General features: G+C 40.2%; 1 protein-coding gene across 1 annotated transcript in view; it reads right to left on the bottom strand.

Moving 5' to 3' along the window:
• Positions 1-21,985, bottom strand: part of LOC130086521 (A disintegrin and metalloproteinase with thrombospondin motifs 20) — a 143,124-nt gene that overhangs the window by 92,600 nt on the left and 28,539 nt on the right. Inside the window, exons 5-9 of the mRNA XM_056252590.1 lie at positions 18,269-18,352; positions 16,890-17,014; positions 16,708-16,748; positions 14,683-14,788; positions 10,355-10,501 (exon numbers count right to left, since the gene is read on the bottom strand). Coding sequence (XP_056108565.1) covers positions 10,355-10,501; positions 14,683-14,788; positions 16,708-16,748; positions 16,890-17,014; positions 18,269-18,352 — 503 coding nt within the window. The remainder of the gene's footprint in view (positions 1-10,354; positions 10,502-14,682; positions 14,789-16,707; positions 16,749-16,889; positions 17,015-18,268; positions 18,353-21,985) is intronic.

Below are 21,985 nucleotides of genomic sequence, written 5' to 3'. Positions count from 1 at the left end.
TTTCAATGGGGGAAAAGACGGTGTTCTCTAACAATGGTGGGTCTCCAAGAATCAACACAACGGTGCCAAAACCAACATTTCAGCACATCAGTCCAACACGCCTTCAGCTCCGGCTACGTCATGACATATATGTTCCACCACACCCTTCCTTTGAAACACATAAAAGAGCTACAAAAGAGCAGCTGTACATTGAAGCTCATTGAATTGTTGGGCTTAACATCTCTGAATGGCTCTTTCAGTCGTCGGCACCAGAGAGGGAACAAAACAAACCTCTTGACAAAGTCCTTTCTCCGTTTGCCTTCCGCATGCTCACCTTTCTGCAAGGGAGAACGGAAACTGAAGCTCAGAATAGCCGTGTGATGCAATTATGTGAGTTCTTAATGTTGCTGGTTCAATTTGTCCTTGGCTTTGAGACTAAACACCTGTGTCAGTTGATTCTGTCCTCTCATTACCTCGCTCACCCTCCGAACAACCTACAAGAAACCTTTGTCTTTATGAGGGGAAAAACGAACACTACTCGAGGGGCATGTGTCCTTTTGTGGGACTCATTTATCCATCAGAGTTACGATGACAGGGCAGAGAAGCGGCGTACACTCTCGTCTTTTCGCACCTCGTCATCACCAGTTATGAGTTTGTTCATAAAATCAGCAAGACTGAAGCTGACAAAAACCTTTCACAGGAGTATGTTAGTGCAAAGCTCTTAAAGAGCGATAAGATTACAGTAAACCGAGACCATCAGATCTCTAAGTATCTCTCAGCTACGCTCAAGTGAGTGTGAGTGTGTGAATTCAGGCTCTTTCACATGATTAGAATGGCAAACAATGAATACTGAACAATTTGCATCCTAACACTAGAGTTAAAAAGACAAAAATTATAGTTGTGGATGCAAAAGAAGATATTTTAAAGAATGTTGGGGGTCCAAAAGAATTTGGACCCCATTGCCTTTTATTATATAGCCAAAAAGACAAAAAAATATCTTATTTTTGTGTTCCACAGACAAAAAGAAAGTCAACATAAGGGGGAGTAAATAATGCAGGAATTGTATTTTTAGAGGATTTATTCCTTTAGGAAAGGTTTATTTATATACCATTGTATTTATTGTGGTTCTCCAAGGAACTGCATTGCAAAAAACATTGAAAAAGTGCCATAAGAACATTTGGGCTCATCAAATGTTGTGGTTGATCAGCGAGCAGGTTTCTTTGAGTTCAGGTCAGGCTGCGCCCTTCTGGCACAGGCATGAAGTCCACACCTGGAGATCATTTGGGCGGGATGGTAAAGTGAGTTTATTAAGGAAAATGACTCACAGTTATTATTACTGAAGGTTTTTTGGACATGTACCATGGTACCTTGGAGAAACAAGTAAATATCATGGTACATAAATACAGTAATCATTCAGTACCCTGGTATTAGTACCATCGACACCATCGTTTTCTCAGTTCAGTCGACAGATTAAAGGCCTTTCAATGTCCAAACGTCATTCTAGCCCACATAAAAATAACATCCATATATTTTCACCGCTTCATAAACACATTTAACTTCTATGAGACGTTCTGTGCAGCGGGTCTGAGCGAGCAACAGTTACCGACGCTCAACCGGCCTCATTTTCATTAGTAAAGTGACGTTTTGGTGCAGATCCAGAGGGACTTGATATATTGTGAGTTTTAGCATGAGAATCAAGCCGGTAACGGTCGATTCGTCCTTGAACAGAGCGAGAACAGAACGAGACGTTCCTCATTTCTCAGACATTCAACAGCTGCTTCTAAAAGGCTCAATGAACGTCTCAGCTAATTGAGCTTTAATGTAAGAGAAGAGTCTCGAGTTGGCGCTGTATGGAAAATAACAGGATTTGCCAACATTTAGCTTAGCACATAGCTTTAACGCTACTAATTCAACTGCACATTTCAGTAAATGTAGTTTGTTTTTGTTTTCAAAATCACAGCTTTTCCAGTAACAAATCGATTATTGCATGACAAAATTCTCACTGTTTTTTGTTGTATAGTAACTTAACAGTTGAGTACACCGAGTTAATAATCAAACACGCTAACCTAAACTGCCTTGGGATTCTGAGAAGTCATTAAACGATTAGAAAAAGCAGTGCCTGAGCAACATAATATGCTTTACAATGCAGCTGTAGCTTGACAAACCATTGCCATATGATGATAAATACTACACTGAAGAAACATGATGTTCTTCCTCAGTGTTTCTGTCTTGTTTTCCAGCACAAATATCTAAACATTCTTACATCAAGATACATTTACAGGAGAAGAACAATGACTGAAGATATTAGTCTTGTTTTCTGAAAAATGCATTCAAATGAAGTGAGTTTGTGCTCAAAATAAGAACAAATATCTGCCAATGGAGTTTTCCCTTTCGAATAAAGTTTATTTTTCTGACCCCACTGGCAGATATTTGTTCTTGTTTTAACCATAAACTAATTTTTCAGTAAGCAAGACTTAATATCTTCAGTCATTGTTCTTCGTAAATGTGTCTTGATTTAAGAATGTTTAGATGTTTGTTCTGGAAAACAAGACAGAAACACTGAGGAAGAACACCATGTTTTTGCAGTGTACAGTCTCGTATAAGTGTGTGTGCATGCAGTGTTTCGGTGAGTGTGTGTCTGTTTAATCTCCTCACAGGAGAGTGTTGCGTCTTGAAGAGCTCTTAAAGATTGAATAGACAGTCAAAACACAGAAGCACTTGAGGTTTCTGCGGCTCTGGAGGACTCACAATGCTTCAGAATATGCATGTGCTTTCCTCTCATCAACACATCTCTGTCAAGAAAACAGTTTTTGATCAATGCTTTATATCTTCTCATATAGCAAATATACAGCAAACCGAGAAGTCTCAGATGTTTCTCCTGAGAAAAAGACCTAAATAAGAAAAAATCTAAGAAAAAATGAGATCTAACTCGGATAAGCTGTGAAAGAGCAACGTTTGAGCAATAAAATTGTCCTCCTACAGAAGGAGTGACCGAAACCATCAAGCAAAGGCACCTGATATGAAAACGGCCGTCTTAAAGTCAACATAAACATATTCATGAACCATTTTACTGATGCATTTCTGAGTGAAAGAGTGATTGAGTAACAGATAAGATTTGATCCACTAATGTAGTCTAAAAAATGCTTTTAATTACTTTTGACTATTAGTAAAATCATTTACTTAAGGTTAATATTTTGATAATTTAACAACACATTCGCAAGTTCACGATTCTCTAATGTTAAACTAATAAACAATTTTTTTATTATTATTCATATATTAAATTGACATTTTATAATTTAATTAATTATTAGCTTTAAAAAAAACAGACGTTTCTTTTTATTAATAATAATGTGCAGCAATTAATCAATCAATCACAATATGACCAGGACTGTGTACTAAGAAAGTAAAAAAGAATTTTGCAAATAAAAGCAAATGTTGACTGAATAAATGCAGTGAATGTTATTTTGACTTCACACTCCCTCAGTGTTTCTGTCTCATTCTCCAGCACAAACAACTAAACATTCTTACATCAGGATACATTTACTGGAGAAGAACAATGACTGAAGATATAAGTTTGAAATATTGATTAAAATGAAGTGAGTTTGTGCTTAAAACAAGAACAAATATCAGCCAATGGAGTTTTCCCTTTCGAAATAAGTTTATTTTTCTGACCCCACTGATATTTGGCAGATATTTGTTCTTGTTTTAAGAATAAACTCATTTTTCAGTAAGCAAGCCTTATATCTTCACTCATGTTACTTCTTCTCCAGTAAATGTATCTTGATTTATGAATGTTTAGATGTGTGTTCTGGAAAACCAGAGCCCGTACGCTGGTCACCCCTGATCCTAACCCTGATCAACAGGCGTCTCACCGGCAGAGTCACTGAAGCGGCGAGAGGATCAAAGCGTCGAGTCTCCGGAAAATCTAATTATATCTGACACTTCCTGTCTGAAAGGGAACCGGCCTCAATGAGCCGTTGCCCCGGGTTACGGTTGCCGAGGGCCAAGCACGCCGGCCACTAAAGGCCTGTTTGTCCGGCACCTCGAGAGAAAGCAGACGAGAGTGAGACAAGAAGAGCAATTTTGAGCTCTAAAGAGCGTGACCTGTTGAGGATTTGCTCAAAGGTCATTTTTTACTTTAGAAACACAACGCTGACATCTGATATTAGCACTCAGACACTTAAACCGGTGACGGCCTGCTGGGAAACGGCTGTGTTCGGGGACATGCTTACCCAATACAGCTTAACCAGATACAGCTTACCCAGATACAGCTTAACCAGATACAGCTTAACCAGATACAGCTTAACCAGATACAGGTTAACCGCTTAACCAGATACAGCTTAACCAGATACAGCTTAACCAGATACAGCTTACCCAGATACAGCTTACCCAGATACAGCTTACCCAGATACAACTTACCCAGATACAGCTTAACCAGATACAGCTTAACCAGATACAGCTTAACCAGATACAGCTTACCCAGATAAAGCTTACCCAGATACAGCTTAACCAGATACAGGTTAACCGCTTAACCAGATACAGCTTACCCAGATACAGCTTAACCAGATACAGCTTAACCAGATACAGCTTAACCAGATACAGCTTACCCAGATAAAGCTTACCCAGATACAGCTTAACCAGATACAGCTTACCCAATACAGCTTAACCAGATAAAGCTTACCCAGATACAGCTTACCCAGATACAGCTTACCCAGATAAAGCTTACCCAGAAACAGCTTACCCAGATACAGCTTACCCAGATACAGCTTACCCAGATACAGCTTAACCAGATACAGCTTACCCAGATACAGCTTAACCAGATACAGGTTAACCGCTTAACCAGATACAGCTTAACCAGATACAGGTTAACCGCTTAACCAGATACAGCTTAACCAGATACAGCTTACCCAGATACAGCTTACCCAGATACAGCTTAACCAGATACAGCTTACCCAGATACAGCTTACCCAGATACAGCTTACCCAGATACAGCTTAACCAGATACAGCTTAACCAGATACAGCTTACCCAGATACAGCTTACCCAGATACAGCTTAACCAGATACAGCTTACCCAGATACAGCTTAACCAGATACAGGTTAACCGCTTAACCAGATACAGCTTAACCAGATACAGCTTACCCAGATACAGCTTAACCAGATACAGCTTACCCAGATACAGCTTAACCAGATACAGGTTAACCGCTTAACCAGATACAGCTTAACCAGATACAGGTTAACCGCTTAACCAGATACAGCTTAACCAGATACAGCTTAACCAGATACAGCTTAACCAGATACAGCTTACCCAGATACAGCTTACCCAGATACAGCTTACCCAGATACAGCTTACCCAGATACAGCTTACCCAGATACAGCTTACCCAGATACAGCTTAACCAGATACAGCTTACCCAGATACAGCTTAACCAGATACAGGTTAACCGCTTAACCAGATACAGCTTACCCAGATACAGCTTACCCAGATACAGCTTAACCAGATACAGCTTACCCAGATACAGCTTAACCAGATACAGGTTAACCGCTTAACCAGATACAGCTTAACCAGATACAGGTTAACCGCTTAACCAGATACAGCTTAACCAGATACAGCTTAACCAGATACAGCTTAACCAGATACAGCTTACCCAGATACAGCTTACCCAGATACAGCTTACCCAGATACAGCTTACCCAGATACAGCTTACCCAGATACAGCTTACCCAGATACAGCTTAACCAGATACAGCTTACCCAGATACAGGTTAACCAGATACAGCTTAACCAGATACAGCTTACCCAGATACAGCTTACCCAGATACAGCTTAACCAGATACAGCTTACCCAGATACAGCTTACCCAGATACAGCTTAACCAGATACAGCTTACCCAGATACAGCTTAACCAGATACAGGTTAACCGCTTAACCAGATACAGCTTAACCAGATACAGGTTAACCGCTTAACCAGATACAGCTTAATCAGATACAGCTTAACCAGATAAAGGTTAACCGCTTAACCAGATAAAGCTTAACCAGATACAGCTTAACCAGATACAGCTTAACCACTTAACCAGATACAGGTTAACCGCTTAACCAGATACAGGTTAACCGCTTAACCAGATACAGCTTAACCAGATACAGCTTACCCAGATACAGCTTACCCAGATACAGCTTACCCAGATACAGCTTAACCAGATACAGCTTACCCAGAAACAGCTTACCCAGATACAGCTTACCCAGATACAGCTTAACCAGATACAGGTTAACCGCTTAACCAGATACAGCTTAACCAGATACAGCTTAACCAGATACAGGTTAACCGCTTAACCAGATACAGCTTAACCAGATACAGGTTAACCGCTTAACCAGATACAGCTTAACCAGATACAGCTTAACCAGATACAGCTTACCCAGAGACAGCTTAACCAGATACAGGTTAACCGCTTAACCAGATACAGCTTAACCTGATACAGCTTAACCAGATACAGCTTACCCAGATACAGCTTAACCAGATACAGGTTAACCGCTTAACCAGATACAGCTTAACCAGATACAGCTTAAAGGAGAACTCCGGGCAATTTTTAAGTTAATCTTGATCGTTAGACCTTTGTGAGTACTGACTATAGGAAAAAAAACGAACCGGATTGGTGCTTGCTACGCGGAGCTGCGACCGCGAATGCCCAGAGCTCCCACCCAGCTAAAACGGCAGCTATGGGGGCATCGACATAAAGAGCGTTTTTAAGCCTCTTAACAGACACAAAATGCAATTAAAATGTCTGTCCAACATGAACAGGGACCCTACATGTGAACAAGATGCGTTTAGCAACTTAGCCATTGTTTCAACTCACCTAAATAGTCTTTTAGACGGCAAGCTGTAGTCTCGCGCTGCAGTCCCGTGCTGTAGCCGGAAAAGGTAAACAATGTCCAGGTGGGAGGAGCCATTTCTTCTTCACTTGTAAGCAACTCTGATCATAACTCGTCGCACATGATCAACGCTCCTCCCACCTGGACATTGTTTACCTTTTCCGGCTACAGCACGGGACTGCAGCGCGAGACTACAGCTTGCCGTCTAAAAGACTATTTAGGTGAGTTGAAACAATGGCTAAGTTGCTAAACGCATCTTGTTCACATGTAGGGTCCCTGTTCATGTTGGACAGACATTTTAATTGCATTTTGTGTCTGTTAAGAGGCTCAAAAACGCTCTTTATGTCGATGCCCCCATAGCTGCCGTTTTAGCTGGGTGGGAGCTCTGGGCATTCGCGGTCGCAGCTCCGCGTAGCAAGCACCAATCCGGTTCGTTTTTTTTCTTATAGTCAGTACTCACAAAGGTCTAACGATCAAGATTCACTTAAAAATTGCCCGGAGTTCTCCTTTAACCAGATACAGCTTACCCAGATACAGCTTACCCAGATGCAGCTTACCCAGATGCAGCTTAACCAGATACAGCTTAACCAGATACAGCTTACCCAGATACAGCTTACCCAGATACAGCTTAACCAGATACAGCTTACCCAGATACAGCTTAACCAGATACAGCTTACCCAGATACAGCTTACCCAGATACAGCTTAACCAGATACAGCTTACCCAGATACAGCTTACCCAGATACAGCTTACCCAGATACAACTTACCCAGATACAGCTTAACCAGATACAGCTTACCCAGATACAGCTTACCCAGATACAGCTTACCCAGATACAGCTTACCCAGATACAGCTTAACCAGATACAGCTTACCCAGATACAGCTTACCCAGATACAGCTTAACCAGATACAGCTTACCCAGATACAGCTTACCCAGATACAGCTTACCCAGATACAGCTTACCCAGATACAGCTTAACCAGATACAGCTTACCCAGATACAGCTTACCCAGATACAGCTTAACCAGATACAGCTTACCCAGATACAGCTTACCCAGATACAGCTTACCCAGATACAACTTACCCAGATACAGCTTAACCGCTTAACCAGATACAGTGATATTAAGAGCTGAGAGCGTGATGTCACTGATATTAAGAGCTGAGAGCGTGATGTCACTGATATAAAGAGCTGAGAGCGTGATGTCACTGATACAAAGAGCTGAGAGCGTGATGTCACTGATACAAAGAGCTGAGAGCGTGATGTCACTGATACTAAGAGCTGAGAGCGTGATGTCACTGATATAAAGAGCTGAGAGCGTGATGTCACTGATATAAAGAGCTGAGAGCGTGATGTCACTGATATAAAGAGCTGAGAGCGTGATGTCACTGATACTAAGAGCTGAGAGCGTGATGTCACTGATACTAAGAGCTGAGAGCGTGATGTCACTGATATAAAGAGCTGAGAGCGTGATGTCACTGATATAAAGAGCTGAGAGCGTGATGTCACTGATGTAAAGAGCTGAGAGCGTGATGTCACTGATGTAAAGAGCTGAGAGCGTGATGTCACTGATATAAAGAGCTGAGAGCGTGATGTCACTGATATAAAGAGCTGAGAGCGTGATGTCACTGATACTAAGAGCTGAGAGCGTGATGTCACTGATACTAAGAGCTGAGAGCGTGATGTCACTGATATAAAGAGCTGAGAGCGTGATGCCACTGATATAAAGAGCTGAGAGCGTGATGTCACTGATATAAAGAGCTGAGAGCGTGATGTCACTGATATAAAGAGCTGAGAGCGTGATGTCACTGATATAAAGAGCTGAGAGCGTGATGTCACTGATATTAAGAGCTGAGAGCGTGATGTCACTGATATAAAGAGCTGAGACCGTGATGTCACTGATATAAAGAGCTGAGAGCGTGATGTCACTGATATAAAGAGCTGAGAGCGTGATGTCACTGATATAAAGAGCTGAGAGCGTGATGTCACTGATATAAAGAGCTGAGAGCGTGATGTCACTGATACAAAGAGCTGAGAGCGTGATGTCACTGATACTAAGAGCTGAGAGCGTGATGTCACTGATATAAAGAGCTGAGAGCGTGATGTCACTGATATAAAGAGCTGAGAGCGTGATGTCACTGATATAAAGAGCTGAGAGCGTGATGTCACTGATACTAAGAGCTGAGAGCGTGATGTCACTGATACTAAGAGCTGAGAGCGTGATGTCACTGATATAAAGAGCTGAGAGCGTGATGTCACTGATATAAAGAGCTGAGAGCGTGATGTCACTGATGTAAAGAGCTGAGAGCGTGATGTCACTGATGTAAAGAGCTGAGAGCGTGATGTCACTGATATAAAGAGCTGAGAGCGTGATGTCACTGATGTAAAGAGCTGAGAGCGTGATGTCACTGATATAAAGAGCTGAGAGCGTGATGTCACTGATATAAAGAGCTGAGAGCGTGATGTCACTGATGTAAAGAGCTGAGAGCGTGATGTCACTGATATAAAGAGCTGAGAGCGTGATGTCACTGATATAAAGAGCTGAGAGCGTGATGTCACTGATGTAAAGAGCTGAGAGCGTGATGTCACTGATATAAAGAGCTGAGAGCGTGATGTCACTGATACTAAGAGCTGAGAGCGTGATGTCACTGATACTAAGAGCTGAGAGCGTGATGTCACTGATATAAAGAGCTGAGAGCGTGATGCCACTGATATAAAGAGCTGAGAGCGTGATGTCACTGATATAAAGAGCTGAGAGCGTGATGTCACTGATATAAAGAGCTGAGAGCGTGATGTCACTGATATAAAGAGCTGAGAGCGTGATGTCACTGATATTAAGAGCTGAGAGCGTGATGTCACTGATATAAAGAGCTGAGACCGTGATGTCACTGATATTAAGAGCTGAGAGCGTGATGTCACTGATATAAAGAGCTGAGAGCGTGATGTCACTGATATAAAGAGCTGAGAGCGTGATGTCACTGATATTAAGAGCTGAGAGCGTGATGTCACTGATATAAAGAGCTGAGACCGTGATGTCACTGATGTAAAGAGCTGAGAGCGTGATGTCACTGATATAAAGAGCTGAGAGCGTGATGTCACTGATATAAAGAGCTGAGACCGTGATGTCACTGATATTAAGAGCTGAGAGCGTGATGTCACTGATATAAAGAGCTGAGAGCGTGATGTCACTGATATAAAGAGCTGAGAGCGTGATGTCACTGATATTAAGAGCTGAGAGCGTGATGTCACTGATATAAAGAGCTGAGACCGTGATGTCACTGATGTAAAGAGCTGAGAGCGTGATGTCACTGATATAAAGAGCTGAGAGCGTGATGTCACTGATATAAAGAGCTGAGAGCGTGATGTCACTGATATTAAGAGCTGAGAGCGTGATGTCACTGATATAAAGAGCTGAGAGCGTGATGTCACTGATATAAAGAGCTGAGAGCGTGATGTCACTGATATTAAGAGCTGAGAGCGTGATGTCACTGATATAAAGAGCTGAGACCGTGACCTACTCCAGGAAGTCCGTGACGTGTTTTCGGCTGCATTTGGACCAGGACCAGGGGCTGGTGTCGTAGTTGAGGATCGGAGCCATGACGTGGAACTGGTGCTTTACTCCGTTCTCTCGGCACTTCGGACTGTCGTCATGCGGCATGTTGAACCTACGAGACACACACACACACACACAGACACACAATCCACAGCACTGAGTTCATGCACTTCCAGGATACAACACTGTGACTGTACTGAAGAAATACCATCACTGCAAAATATCATGCTCTTCCTCAGTGTTTCTGTCTTCTTTTGATCACAAATATATAAACATTCTTACATCAAGAAACATTTACTGGAAAAGTAAATGTATCTTTTTTAAATGTATAAATGAAGTGAGTTTGTGCTTAAAACAAGAACAAATATCTGCCAATGGGTTCAGAAAAATAATCTTGTTTTCTCTTTGGATAAAGTTGATTTTTTTTTACTCCACTGGCAGATATTTGTTCTTGTTTCAAACTCTTCATTTTGATGCATTTTGTCAGTAAGCAAGTCTTAATATCTTCTGTTATTTTGCATCTCCCATAAATGTGTCTTGATTTAAGAATGTTTGTGCTGGAAAACAAGATGAAAATACTTTGGAAGAACATAATTATTATTATTATTATTATTATTTTGCAGTGTACCATATACAAAAGCTATATTTATGTTAAGATACTTATCTTCTAAAATTCTTAAATCCAAAAAACCCCATTCGTACCATGGCATTTCTGTTAATGCCGTGATGTGTGACTGTCAACATAAAAACAAAACCTCTTTCATGGCAGAAAGGAAAAGTCCAGCAAAAATAAAGTCCTGAAATAAAAGCTGTACTGAGAAGAATCTGCCGTCTGAAATAGAAACGCAGTGATGTCAGACTCCAGAAACAGCTGTGTGTACGCAGATCCTTCACACTCCAGCTGTGCGGCTTCATACACACCTCAGACACGTTTCATATGTCATATTCTGTCTGAATCGGTTTCATTTCAAGAACATCTGTGCTGATGATCAAAAGAGTTCTATATAGAACTCTAGGGTTCTTGACTCATTTTGTAAGAACCCTAGATATCAAAAAAAGTTATATGTAGAACTCTAGGGTTCTTGACTCAATTTTAAAGAACCCTAAATGCTCTAAAAAGGTTCTATTTAGAACTCTAGGGCTCTTGATTCAATTTTAAAGAACCCTTAATGCCAAAAAGGTTCAATTTAGAACTCTAGGGTTCTTGATTCAATTTTAAAGAACCCTAAATGCCCTTAAAAAATTATATTTAGAACTCTGGTTCATGACTCAATTTTAAAGAACCCTTAATGCCAAAAAGGTTGTATTTAGAACTCTAGGGTTCTTGATTCAATTTTAAAGAACCTTAAATGCCCTTACCAATCTTCTATTTAGAACTCTAGGGTTCTTGACTCAATTTTAAAGAACCCTTAATGCCAAAAAAGGTTCTTGATTCAATTTTAAAGAACCCTAAATGCCCTTAAAAAATCTTCTATTTAGAACTCTAGGGTTCTTGACTCAATTTTAAAGAACCCTTAATGCCAAAAAAGGTTCTTGATTCAATTTTAAAGAACCCTAAATGCCCTTAAAAAATCTTCTATTTAGAACTCTAGGGTTCATGACTCAATTTTAATGAACCCTTAATGCCAAAAAGGTTCTATTTAGAACACTAGGGTTCTTGATTAAAATTTATAGAACCCTTAATGCCAAAAAGGTTCTATTTAGAACTCTAGGGTTCTTGACTCAATTTTAAAGAACCCTAAATGCCCTTTAAAAATCTTCTATTTAGAACTCTAGGGTTCTTGACTCAATTTTAAAGAACCCTTTATGCCAAAAAGGTTCTATGTAACGAGAAAATGTCTTAAATGACGGAATACTGCTTTCATATTTAGAACTCTAGGGTTCTTGACTCAATTTTAATGAACCCTTAATGCCAAAAAGGTTATATTTAGAACACTAGGGTTCTTGATTAAAATTTATAGAACCCTTAATGCCAAAAAGGTTCTATTTAGAACTCTAGGGTTCTTGACTCAATTTTAAAGAACCCTTAATGCCAAAAAAGGTTCTTGATTCAATTTTAAAGAACCCTAAATGCCCTTAAAAAATCTTCTATTTAGAACTCTAGGGTTCATGACTCAATTTTAATGAACCCTTAATGCCAAAAAGGTTCTATTTAGAACACTAGGGTTCTTGATTAAAATTTATAGAACCCTTAATGCCAAAAAGGTTCTATTTAGAACTCTAGGGTTCTTGACTCAATTTTAAAGAACCCTAAATGCCCTTAAAAATCTTCTATTTAGAACTCTAGGGTTCTTGACTCAATTTTAAAGAACCCTTTATGCCAAAAAGGTTCTATGTAACGAGAAAATGTCTTAAATGACGGAATACTGCTTTCATATTTAGAACTCTAGGGTTCTTGACTCAATTTTAATGAACCCTTAATGCCAAAAAGGTTATATTTAGAACACTAGGGTTCTTGATTAAAATTTATAGAACCCTTAATGCCAAAAAGGTTCTATTTAGAACTCTAGGGTTCTTGACTCAATTTTAAAGAACCCTTAATTCCAAAAAAGGTTCTTGACTCAATTTTAAAGAACCCTAAATGCCCTTAAAAATCTTCTATTTAGAACTCTAGGGTTCTTGACTCAATTTTAAAGAACCCTTTATGCCAAAAAGGTTCTATGTAACGAGAAAATGTCTTAAATGACGGAATACTGCTTTCATATTTAGAACTCTAGGGTTCTTGACTAAATTTTAATGAACCCTTAATGCCAAAAAGGTTATATTTAGAACACTAGGGTTCTTGATTAAAATTTATAGAACCCTTAATGCCAAAAAGGTTCTATTTAGAACTCTAGGGTTCTTGACTCAATTTTAAAGAACCCTTAATGCCAAAAAAGGTTCTTGATTCAATTTTAAAGAACCCTAAATGCCCTTAAAAAATCTTCTATTTAGAACTCTAGGGTTCATGACTCAATTTTAATGAACCCTTAATGCCAAAAAGGTTCTATTTAGAACACTAGGGTTCTTGATTAAAATTTATAGAACCCTTAATGCCAAAAAGGTTCTATTTAGAACTCTAGGGTTCTTGACTCAATTTTAAAGAACCCTAAATGCCCTTAAAAATCTTCTATTTAGAACTCTAGGGTTCTTGACTCAATTTTAAAGAACCCTTAATGCCAAAAAGGTTCTATGTAAGGAGAAAATGTCTTAAATGACTGAATACTACTTTCATATTAAATGTTTTTTTTTTCTAGTGATAAAGCATGTTTACGAGCTTTTTAATTCCTAAAATTGAATTAAAATCATAAAAATTTAATAAAACTAAATTAATTAATTAAAACTAAATCCAGGATGGGAACCCACTAAAAGGTTCTATAGATGAAGCACCTGACGGAACCCTATAAGGTTCTATAGAACCTTCCCTTCTAAGAGAAACACATCGAATTAAACGTGCAATTTGAAAGTAGAAAAACTGAAATAGTATTTTCTTGTAAAACATACTCCAATAATCTTTGACAATATTTTGTGCACACGTGTTTCATCTGGAGGGCAGATTGTAGATGTTACTGTGTTGTGCAGTGAAGGGCTTCCTTTGGACGTTAGCTTATGGATTTGTGAGGCGGTTTGACCTCGTCGTCCCACTGCATGGATTCCCTCCGCATGACTATCATTCTTACACACACACGGATCCACACTGCTTCATTTATACAGAGAGAAACAGTTCTGAGCTCACGTGACATCACTAATATGACACTGATCATCATCATTTAATGCAAAACATGGTGTTCTTCCTCAGTGTTTCTGTCTCGTTCTCCAGCACAAATATCCAAACATTCTTACACCAAGACACATTTACTGGAGAAGAACACTGACTGAAAATATTAAGACTTGTTTACTGAAAAATGTGAGTTTTTGCTTTTTTTTTTGCTTAAAACAAGAAGAAATATCACCCAATGCAGTCAGAAAAATAAACTTAATTCAAAGGGAAACAAGATTATTTTTCTCACTGCATTGGCAGGTATTTGTTCTTGTTTTAACCACAAACTTTTCACATTTTTCAGAACTCAAGACTAAATATCTTCAGTCATTGTTCTTCTCCAGTAACTGTGTGTTGATGTAAGAATGTTTAGATGTTAGTGCTGGAGAACGAGATAGAAACACTGAGGGAGAGCGTGATTTACGGCGGTGTAAGGAGTGTACGGCTGTGTACGGTGTACGGCTGTGGGTCGCTGTGATGAAAGCGCGGGGTCTGTGTTGTGTTCGGCACCGGCGCTGTCTGAGATGTGCTGAGTGTGTTTGAGAGAGACTCACACGTGTCCCAGCTCGTGAGCGATGGTGAAGGAAGAGCTCAGGCCGTTCTCCTCGCTGATGGAGCAGCTCCGGTACGGGTCGCACATCGTTCCCAGCTCCGCCAAACCTTCAGGTGCACACACACACACACACACACACACACACACACACACACACACACACACACACACGACATCAGTCAAGTCTCCTTCATTTATACAGCGCTTTAACGATATAGAGTTTCACAGCAGCTTTACAGTGATAACAGGAGATTACAGTAACAGAGATTGTTTAGGCTTTACAGCAGATCTAGAAAAAGTTATTGTCCAGATAAAGTTAGTTTTGATTGATTCACTTCCGTCTCAAAGATCATTAGTTATTAACTTAGCGGCCGCTAACACAACACCGCTCTAACAGAAAACCCTTAACGCGCTCCGGGCGCTCACTCACACACACACAACAGTGTCTGGTGATCGAGAACACAAACTCTGAAATAGATTAGCAAGTGTTGAAAAATTTCATCTCCATGTAAACTTCAAAAACGTGAATCTGTGGGAACGCTTGCGTATTGCGTGTTCAGTCTATAGGTATGCGCGTTTGAATATATATGTGCGCAGGCGTGTAGTTTAATTTTGCAAATTGACCTCAACAAATCACTTGTCCGGCCTTAAACATTCATAATACAGATTTTTTTGTCACTTCCGCCTATCCATGTGAATTTTATCCATGAATCCATTATCCACCACTTTTCCACTGGAGGGATCGCTGGGACGCTTGGATGAGATTGCGGGCCCTAAACACCTGCACAGGTCCTGCACGGGCCCCTGGGTCTGTGCATTCATGACCACAGCTGGCCCTGTGTGACGAGCCGATGACAGGCCCATCAAGCTCAGCCGACACACTGGTTCTGCTTCAGGAACCAGACTTCACGACAGGAACCAGACGAAGTGACACACTAATGAACACACTAATGAAAACGTCCTGTATATGGCCTACTATTATGAAAAACTAAAACATATGTGAAAAGATATGCAATATGCTGTATGACAAGAGCTGTTGTCACATGACCAACAGGACTCAAAGATATTAAATTCATTAAAGAAAAACACCTGTTACATCGCATTTTCAAAACAAAGTTTTGTAATAGTGCCAGTGTAATATATAGTGTGTATTAGTGTGTAATAGTGTAATAGTGCCAGTGTAATATATAGTGTGTATTAGTGTGTATTAGTGTAATAGTGCCAGTGTAATATATAGTGTATTAGTGTAATAGTGCCAGTGTAATATATAGTGTGTATTAGTGTAATAGTGCCAGTGTAATATATAGTGTATTAGTGTAATAGTGCCAGTGTAATATATAGTGTGTATTAGTGTGTATTAGTGTAATAGTGCCAGTGTAATATATAGTGTATTAGTGTAATAGTGCCAGTGTAATATATAGTGTATTAGTGTAATAGTGCCAGTGTAATATATAGTGTATTAGTGTAATAGTGCCAGTGTAATATATAGTGTGTATTAGTGTAATAGTGCCAGTGTAATATATAGTGTGTATTAGTGTAATAGTGCCAGTTTGATTTAATTTTGACTTATCACAAAGGAGAAAAAACAAACTATTATTTAAAATACGCAATATAAAACATTATGCAGATTTAGCAAGAAAAAAACTCTCAGAAATAAATAGTTATTTTACATTTTCAAAGTAATTTTAAGTAAAAAAAAAAGAAAAAGCGAAGCACAATAATTAATTTGCATTTTCAGAAATGTTTTTGTAAAAACATTTGACAGTCTGACCAAATAATGAGTCAAGTATTTGAAAAAAACTATTAAAACACTAAATGTGAAACAGTATGCATGACTAGAAGATATTTAATTAATTAATATTTTCAACAAAAAAAAAATTAAATGTGTGGCAGTCTAATCAAATAATGGGAAAAAGTGCTTTCACACGACTACACTGAAATATGTTATTTCTGCACTTTCGAAGCATTGTGTGAGCATAACCCAGCTGTACATTACAGGTCTGGATGAAACAAAGGAAACCCTTACCTAACGTGTCACACTTGTCTTTTGCTCGACAGATGTCCTGCCTGAGAAACAAACACACTCATGACACAACACACACTACACAAGTGTTTATGCTTTAATCAAGTTCAATCCACTACGCAGTGGATCAAAGGTGTGACTTAAGGCAGCAAAGGTTATGAGGTCAGAGGTCAAGTTAAGGTCACCTGGTTATGAGAAGGGCCGTGTCATGATGACCCGGGTGACTGTCGTCCAAAACATTGTGGCTTTGTTGCCACGTGCAGAAGTTATGAAGTGTCGCAGTGGCGTAGAAGTTTATATTCGGTCCTTCCTGAGGAAAAACACACACTTTAAACAAATGATCAATTATCAAATTAACAAAGCTAATTATTAGAGCTGATCGGAGCTGAATAATCACTCAGATGTTGCTCGTTTATGTCTCAGGACACTATTATTTCACTGAAGTATCAAGCCGGTTTTTCCTAAACTTCCACACAAATGAGTCAGCTCAGATCATTTGATGAGAGATTATTTTGATCATATTGAGATCTCATATTGAGATACTCTTAAGTTTTGATGGCAGACTTTGGGGTCTTGAGCAAATCTGAGCACATTTTGAGACATTGTTTACATCACTTCTCAAACTGTAGAAGAGACGTGAGAAACATCTGAGACTTCAGCAAAAGTCTCCATTTAATCTTACTGCAGTCTAGGAGAAACAACTGAGAACACAGAGAGATCTCATATCGCTCGTTTATGTCTCAGGACACTTAATGCATTACTTCACTTAAGTATCAATCTTGTCTCAGGTGTTTCCCCTAGACTTCAACATAAATGAGTCAGCTCAGATAATTTAATGATAAATGATTGAGATCATATTGACCTCGTCTTGAGCAAATCTGAGCACAGTTTGAAACATTATTTAGATCACTTCTTAAACTGTCAAAGAGACACGTGTGAGATTATTGTGGGCTTTTTCTCTGGAGAAACATCATTTAATCTAAAAAATTATGGAGATTATATTGAGATCTCTGAGTTTTGATGACAGTCTTTGGGTTCTTGAGCAAATCTGAGCACAGTTTGAGACATTATTGAGGTTATTATTGAGACACGTGTGAAATTACTGGGGTCTTTTTCTCTGGAGACACATCTAAGACACTGGAGACTTCACCATATAATCTTACTGCAGTCTAGGAGAAACAACTGAGAACACAAAGAGATCTCATGTTGCTCGTTTATGTCTCAGGACACTTAATGCATTATTACACTAAAGTATCAACCTTGTCTCAGATGTTTCCCCTAGACTAACACATACATGAGTCAGGTCAGATCATTTGATGAGAAATAATTGAAATCATATTGAGATCTCTGAGTTTTGATGACAGTCTTTGGGGTCTTGAGCATATCTGAGCACAGTTTGAGACATTATTGATGTTATTATTGAGACACGTGTGAAATTACTTTTTCTTTTTCTCTGGAGACACATGTGACTTCTTCATATAATCTCACTGGTGTCTAGGAGAGACAAATCAGAACTTAAAAAGATCTCATTTGTCTTTTGTCAAAAGGATGTTTTCTGATGTACCTGTTCATTATGTATGACGATGAGTTTGACAATCATGATGTTGATGAGGTTTCCTACACTGGGGTCTCTGTAGATCGCAGCAACCTGAAACAAAAATACCCATAAACCACTGCTCTTCCAAACAGTAACACTGGGTGAACTCAAAAAAACAAAAGGAGAGTTGGATCCACATGCAGAAATAGTTTAATAACAAAATAAACATGACCAAAGAACCAGATAACAGAATGAGCATCACCTGACACACATCCAACAAAGGACAACACCAGACAGAACATGAAAAACACTGGGGTATATACACACTCAAGGGGAGATTGGCAAACAAGACAAACCTGGGAACAATCAGGAACTAATCAATTAGATAAACTACAAAACTTGGCACAGAACTGAAAATAACGTGGAGGAACACAAGACAAGGGGAACACAAGACAAGGGGAAGACAAGGGGAACACAAGACAAGGGGAACACAAGACAAGAGGAACACAAGACAAGAGGAACACAAGACAAGGGGAACAAAAGACAAGGGGAACACAAGACAAGGGGAACAAAAGACAAGGGGAACACAAGACAAGGGGAACACAAGACAAGGGGAACACAGCACAAGGGGAACACAAGACAAGGGGAACACAAGACAAGAGGAACACAAGACAAGGGGAACAAAAGACAAGGGGAACACAAGACAAGGGGAACACGGGACAAGGGGAACACAAGACAAGGGGAACACAAGACAAGAGGAAGACAAGAAAAGGGGAACACAAGACAAGGGGAACACAAGACAAGAGGAAGACAAGAAAAGGGGAACAAAAGACAAGGGGAACACGGGACAAGGGGAACACAAGACAAGGGGAACACAAGACAAGGAGAACACAGGACAAGGGGAACACAGGACAAGGGGAAAACAGGACAAGGGGAACACAAGACAAGGGGAACACAAGACCAGGGAAACACAAGACAAGGGGAACACAAGACAAGGGGAACACAGGACAAGGGGAACACAAGACAAGGGGAACACAAGACAAGGGGAACACGGGACAAGGGGAACACAAGACAAGGGGAACACAAGACAAGGGGAACACAAGACAAGGAGAACACAGGACAAGGGGAACACAAGACAAGGGGAACACAGGACAAGGGGAACACAAGACAAGGGGAACACAAGACAAGGGGAACACAAGACAAGGGGAACACAAGACAAGGGGAACACGGGACAAGGGGAACACAAGACAAGGGGAACACAAGACAAGGGGAACACAAGACAAGGGGAACACAAGACAAGGGGAACACAAGACAAGGGGAACACAGGACAAGGGGAACACAGGACAAGGGGAACACAAGACAAGGGGAACACAGGACAAGGGGAACACAGGACAAGGGGAACACAAGACAAGGGGAACACAGGACAAGGGGAACACAAGACAAGGGGAACACAGGACAAGGGGAACACAGGACAAGGGGAACACAAGACAAGGGGAACACAGGACAAGGGGAACACAGGACAAGGGGAACACAAGACAAGGGGAACACAGGACAAGGGGAACACAAGACAAGGGGAACACAGGACAAGGGGAACACAAGACAAGGGGAACACAGGACAAGGGGAACACAGGACAAGGGGAACACAAGACAAGGGGAACACAAGACAAGGGGAACACAAGACAAGGGGAACACAGGACAAGGGGAACACAGGACAAGGGGAACACAAGACAAGGGGAACACAGGACAAGGGGAACACAGGACAAGGGGAACACAAGACAAGGGGAACACAGGACAAGGGGAACACAAGACAAGGGGAACACAGGACAAGGGGAACACAAGACAAGGGGAACACAGGACAAGGGGAACACAGGACAAGGGGAACACAAGACAAGGGGAACACAGGACAAGGGGAACACAAGACAAGGGGAACACAAGACAAGGGGAACACAGGACAAGGGGAACACAGGACAAGGGGAACACAGGACAAGGGGAACATAAGACAAGGGGAACACAAGTCAAGGGGAACACAGGACAAGGGGAACACAAGACAAGGGGAACACAAGACAAGGGGAACACAAGACAAGGGGAACACAGGACAAGGGGAACACAGGACAAGGGGAACACAAAACAAGGGGAACACAAGACAGAATCATGACACACACATACTGATAAACCACATTACATAGTTTTTGTAGCCTATACAATATTGTGTCATTAACAATTGTAATGTAATGCGTTAACACTCAGTGTCAGTTTTAAAAATACCGTTATGGTTTGGAGTTACCAATCCAGAGCAGATGCTAGCTAGCAGTCAATAGCTAGCTACGACAACAAAAGCACTGGAACACAACACACTGGTAAATGCCAGTTCACAAGTGGAAAATATCATCTTTTCCCTAGCCCAGACTAAACCCAGACTAATGTCCAGGGGTCTTTCCCACATACGCACCGAGACTTTAAAACACTTTACCTGTTGAAATCAGAACTGCACCAACAATAACTATTTTTAAATCAATCTTATCTTAAGATCTGGCTTATAAGTCATGAATGCTGTCTTTCTGTGCTTTGATGTTTACTTGTGTCTTTGTCTGTATTGTATTTAATGGTTATTCATTTTGTATAGCACATTGGTTTTAATTGTGCTTTATAAATAAACTGAAATTGAAATGCATCCACTGAATCGTGTTTGAGAGGTTTTCCTGCCCAAAAGTCAAATGACTGTCCTGCTCTAGATCTTCTATATCTTCCAGCAAAACTTCAAATCCTGTCGTAAAACTGAGGAGATCCAAGGGGAAGTCATTAGTTCACCATAAACACCGTGTTTAGAAGAGGCCAAAGGGGAAACTCAGACAGACGGCTTCAATTACAGGGAGAGACAGACATCTCCACTATAAATCACTGTCAGACAAACTAATGCAGGCTTCTGATTGGCCGAGAGAACACGCCCACACTACTATGACATCATCAGAACACTAAGACTCAATCAGGTGTGTGTTTCCCGTACAACACCGTAACTCGCTGCTTCACTACAGTCATTAGGGTTAGGGTTAGAAATCAACTAGCGAGTCACGACTGTTTCCCGAAACCATATCGTCATAAATTGGTCGTTCAACCGCGTTGGTCAATGATGTCACGCAGATGGAGGAGTAATAACTACTGTTAATGAATCTGTTCGAGATCGAATTAATGCAAGATGTTTTGCTATAAGTTAGACATGCATCTGAGGACTATTTCTCATTTTTCTCAGTTATTTTGCTTTATTTCCAGATTTACTCATCGGCTCGTTCTTACACACTAGAGCTTTCGGGAAACAAACCCCTGATCAACATTCAATTTTTTATTTGCATATATAAAAGGCAGTATAATGAACTAAATTCACTCTGAATCTCCAGTGTGAATGTGCTCTTACTCTCACCATGGTATTCTCTGAAGGATCTGGTGTAAATATTGTCCATATGTTGTTTTGAACAGATTTTACTCATTTATATCTGGATTTAAACCCCAAAACTGGCTCATTAAGTCAAAATATATGGACCGAAGCAGAGCGGGTGGTCAGAAGACCCCCTGATGGTTCGTATCAAAGCACGGCCTTGTGGGTAGAAAGTCCAGCCAAGTTATTATGGAGTAAATCAGTGGATGAGGTAAGGAACCAATTATTGATTAAAACTATTTAATAGACTTCAAACAGACTGAACGCTCAGGAGACCCACAGCAGATTTATGAGCTCAAAAACAAGACAAACTA

Source organism: Rhinichthys klamathensis, unplaced genomic scaffold (assembly GCF_029890125.1).
Source record: "Rhinichthys klamathensis goyatoka isolate OS25496 unplaced genomic scaffold, OSU_Roscu_1.1 h1tg000096l_1, whole genome shotgun sequence".
Classification (NCBI taxonomy): Eukaryota; Metazoa; Chordata; class Actinopteri; order Cypriniformes; family Leuciscidae; genus Rhinichthys; species Rhinichthys klamathensis.
Note: the sequence above shows the minus strand (reverse complement) of the source record. Positions and strands in the feature narration are given on the sequence as shown.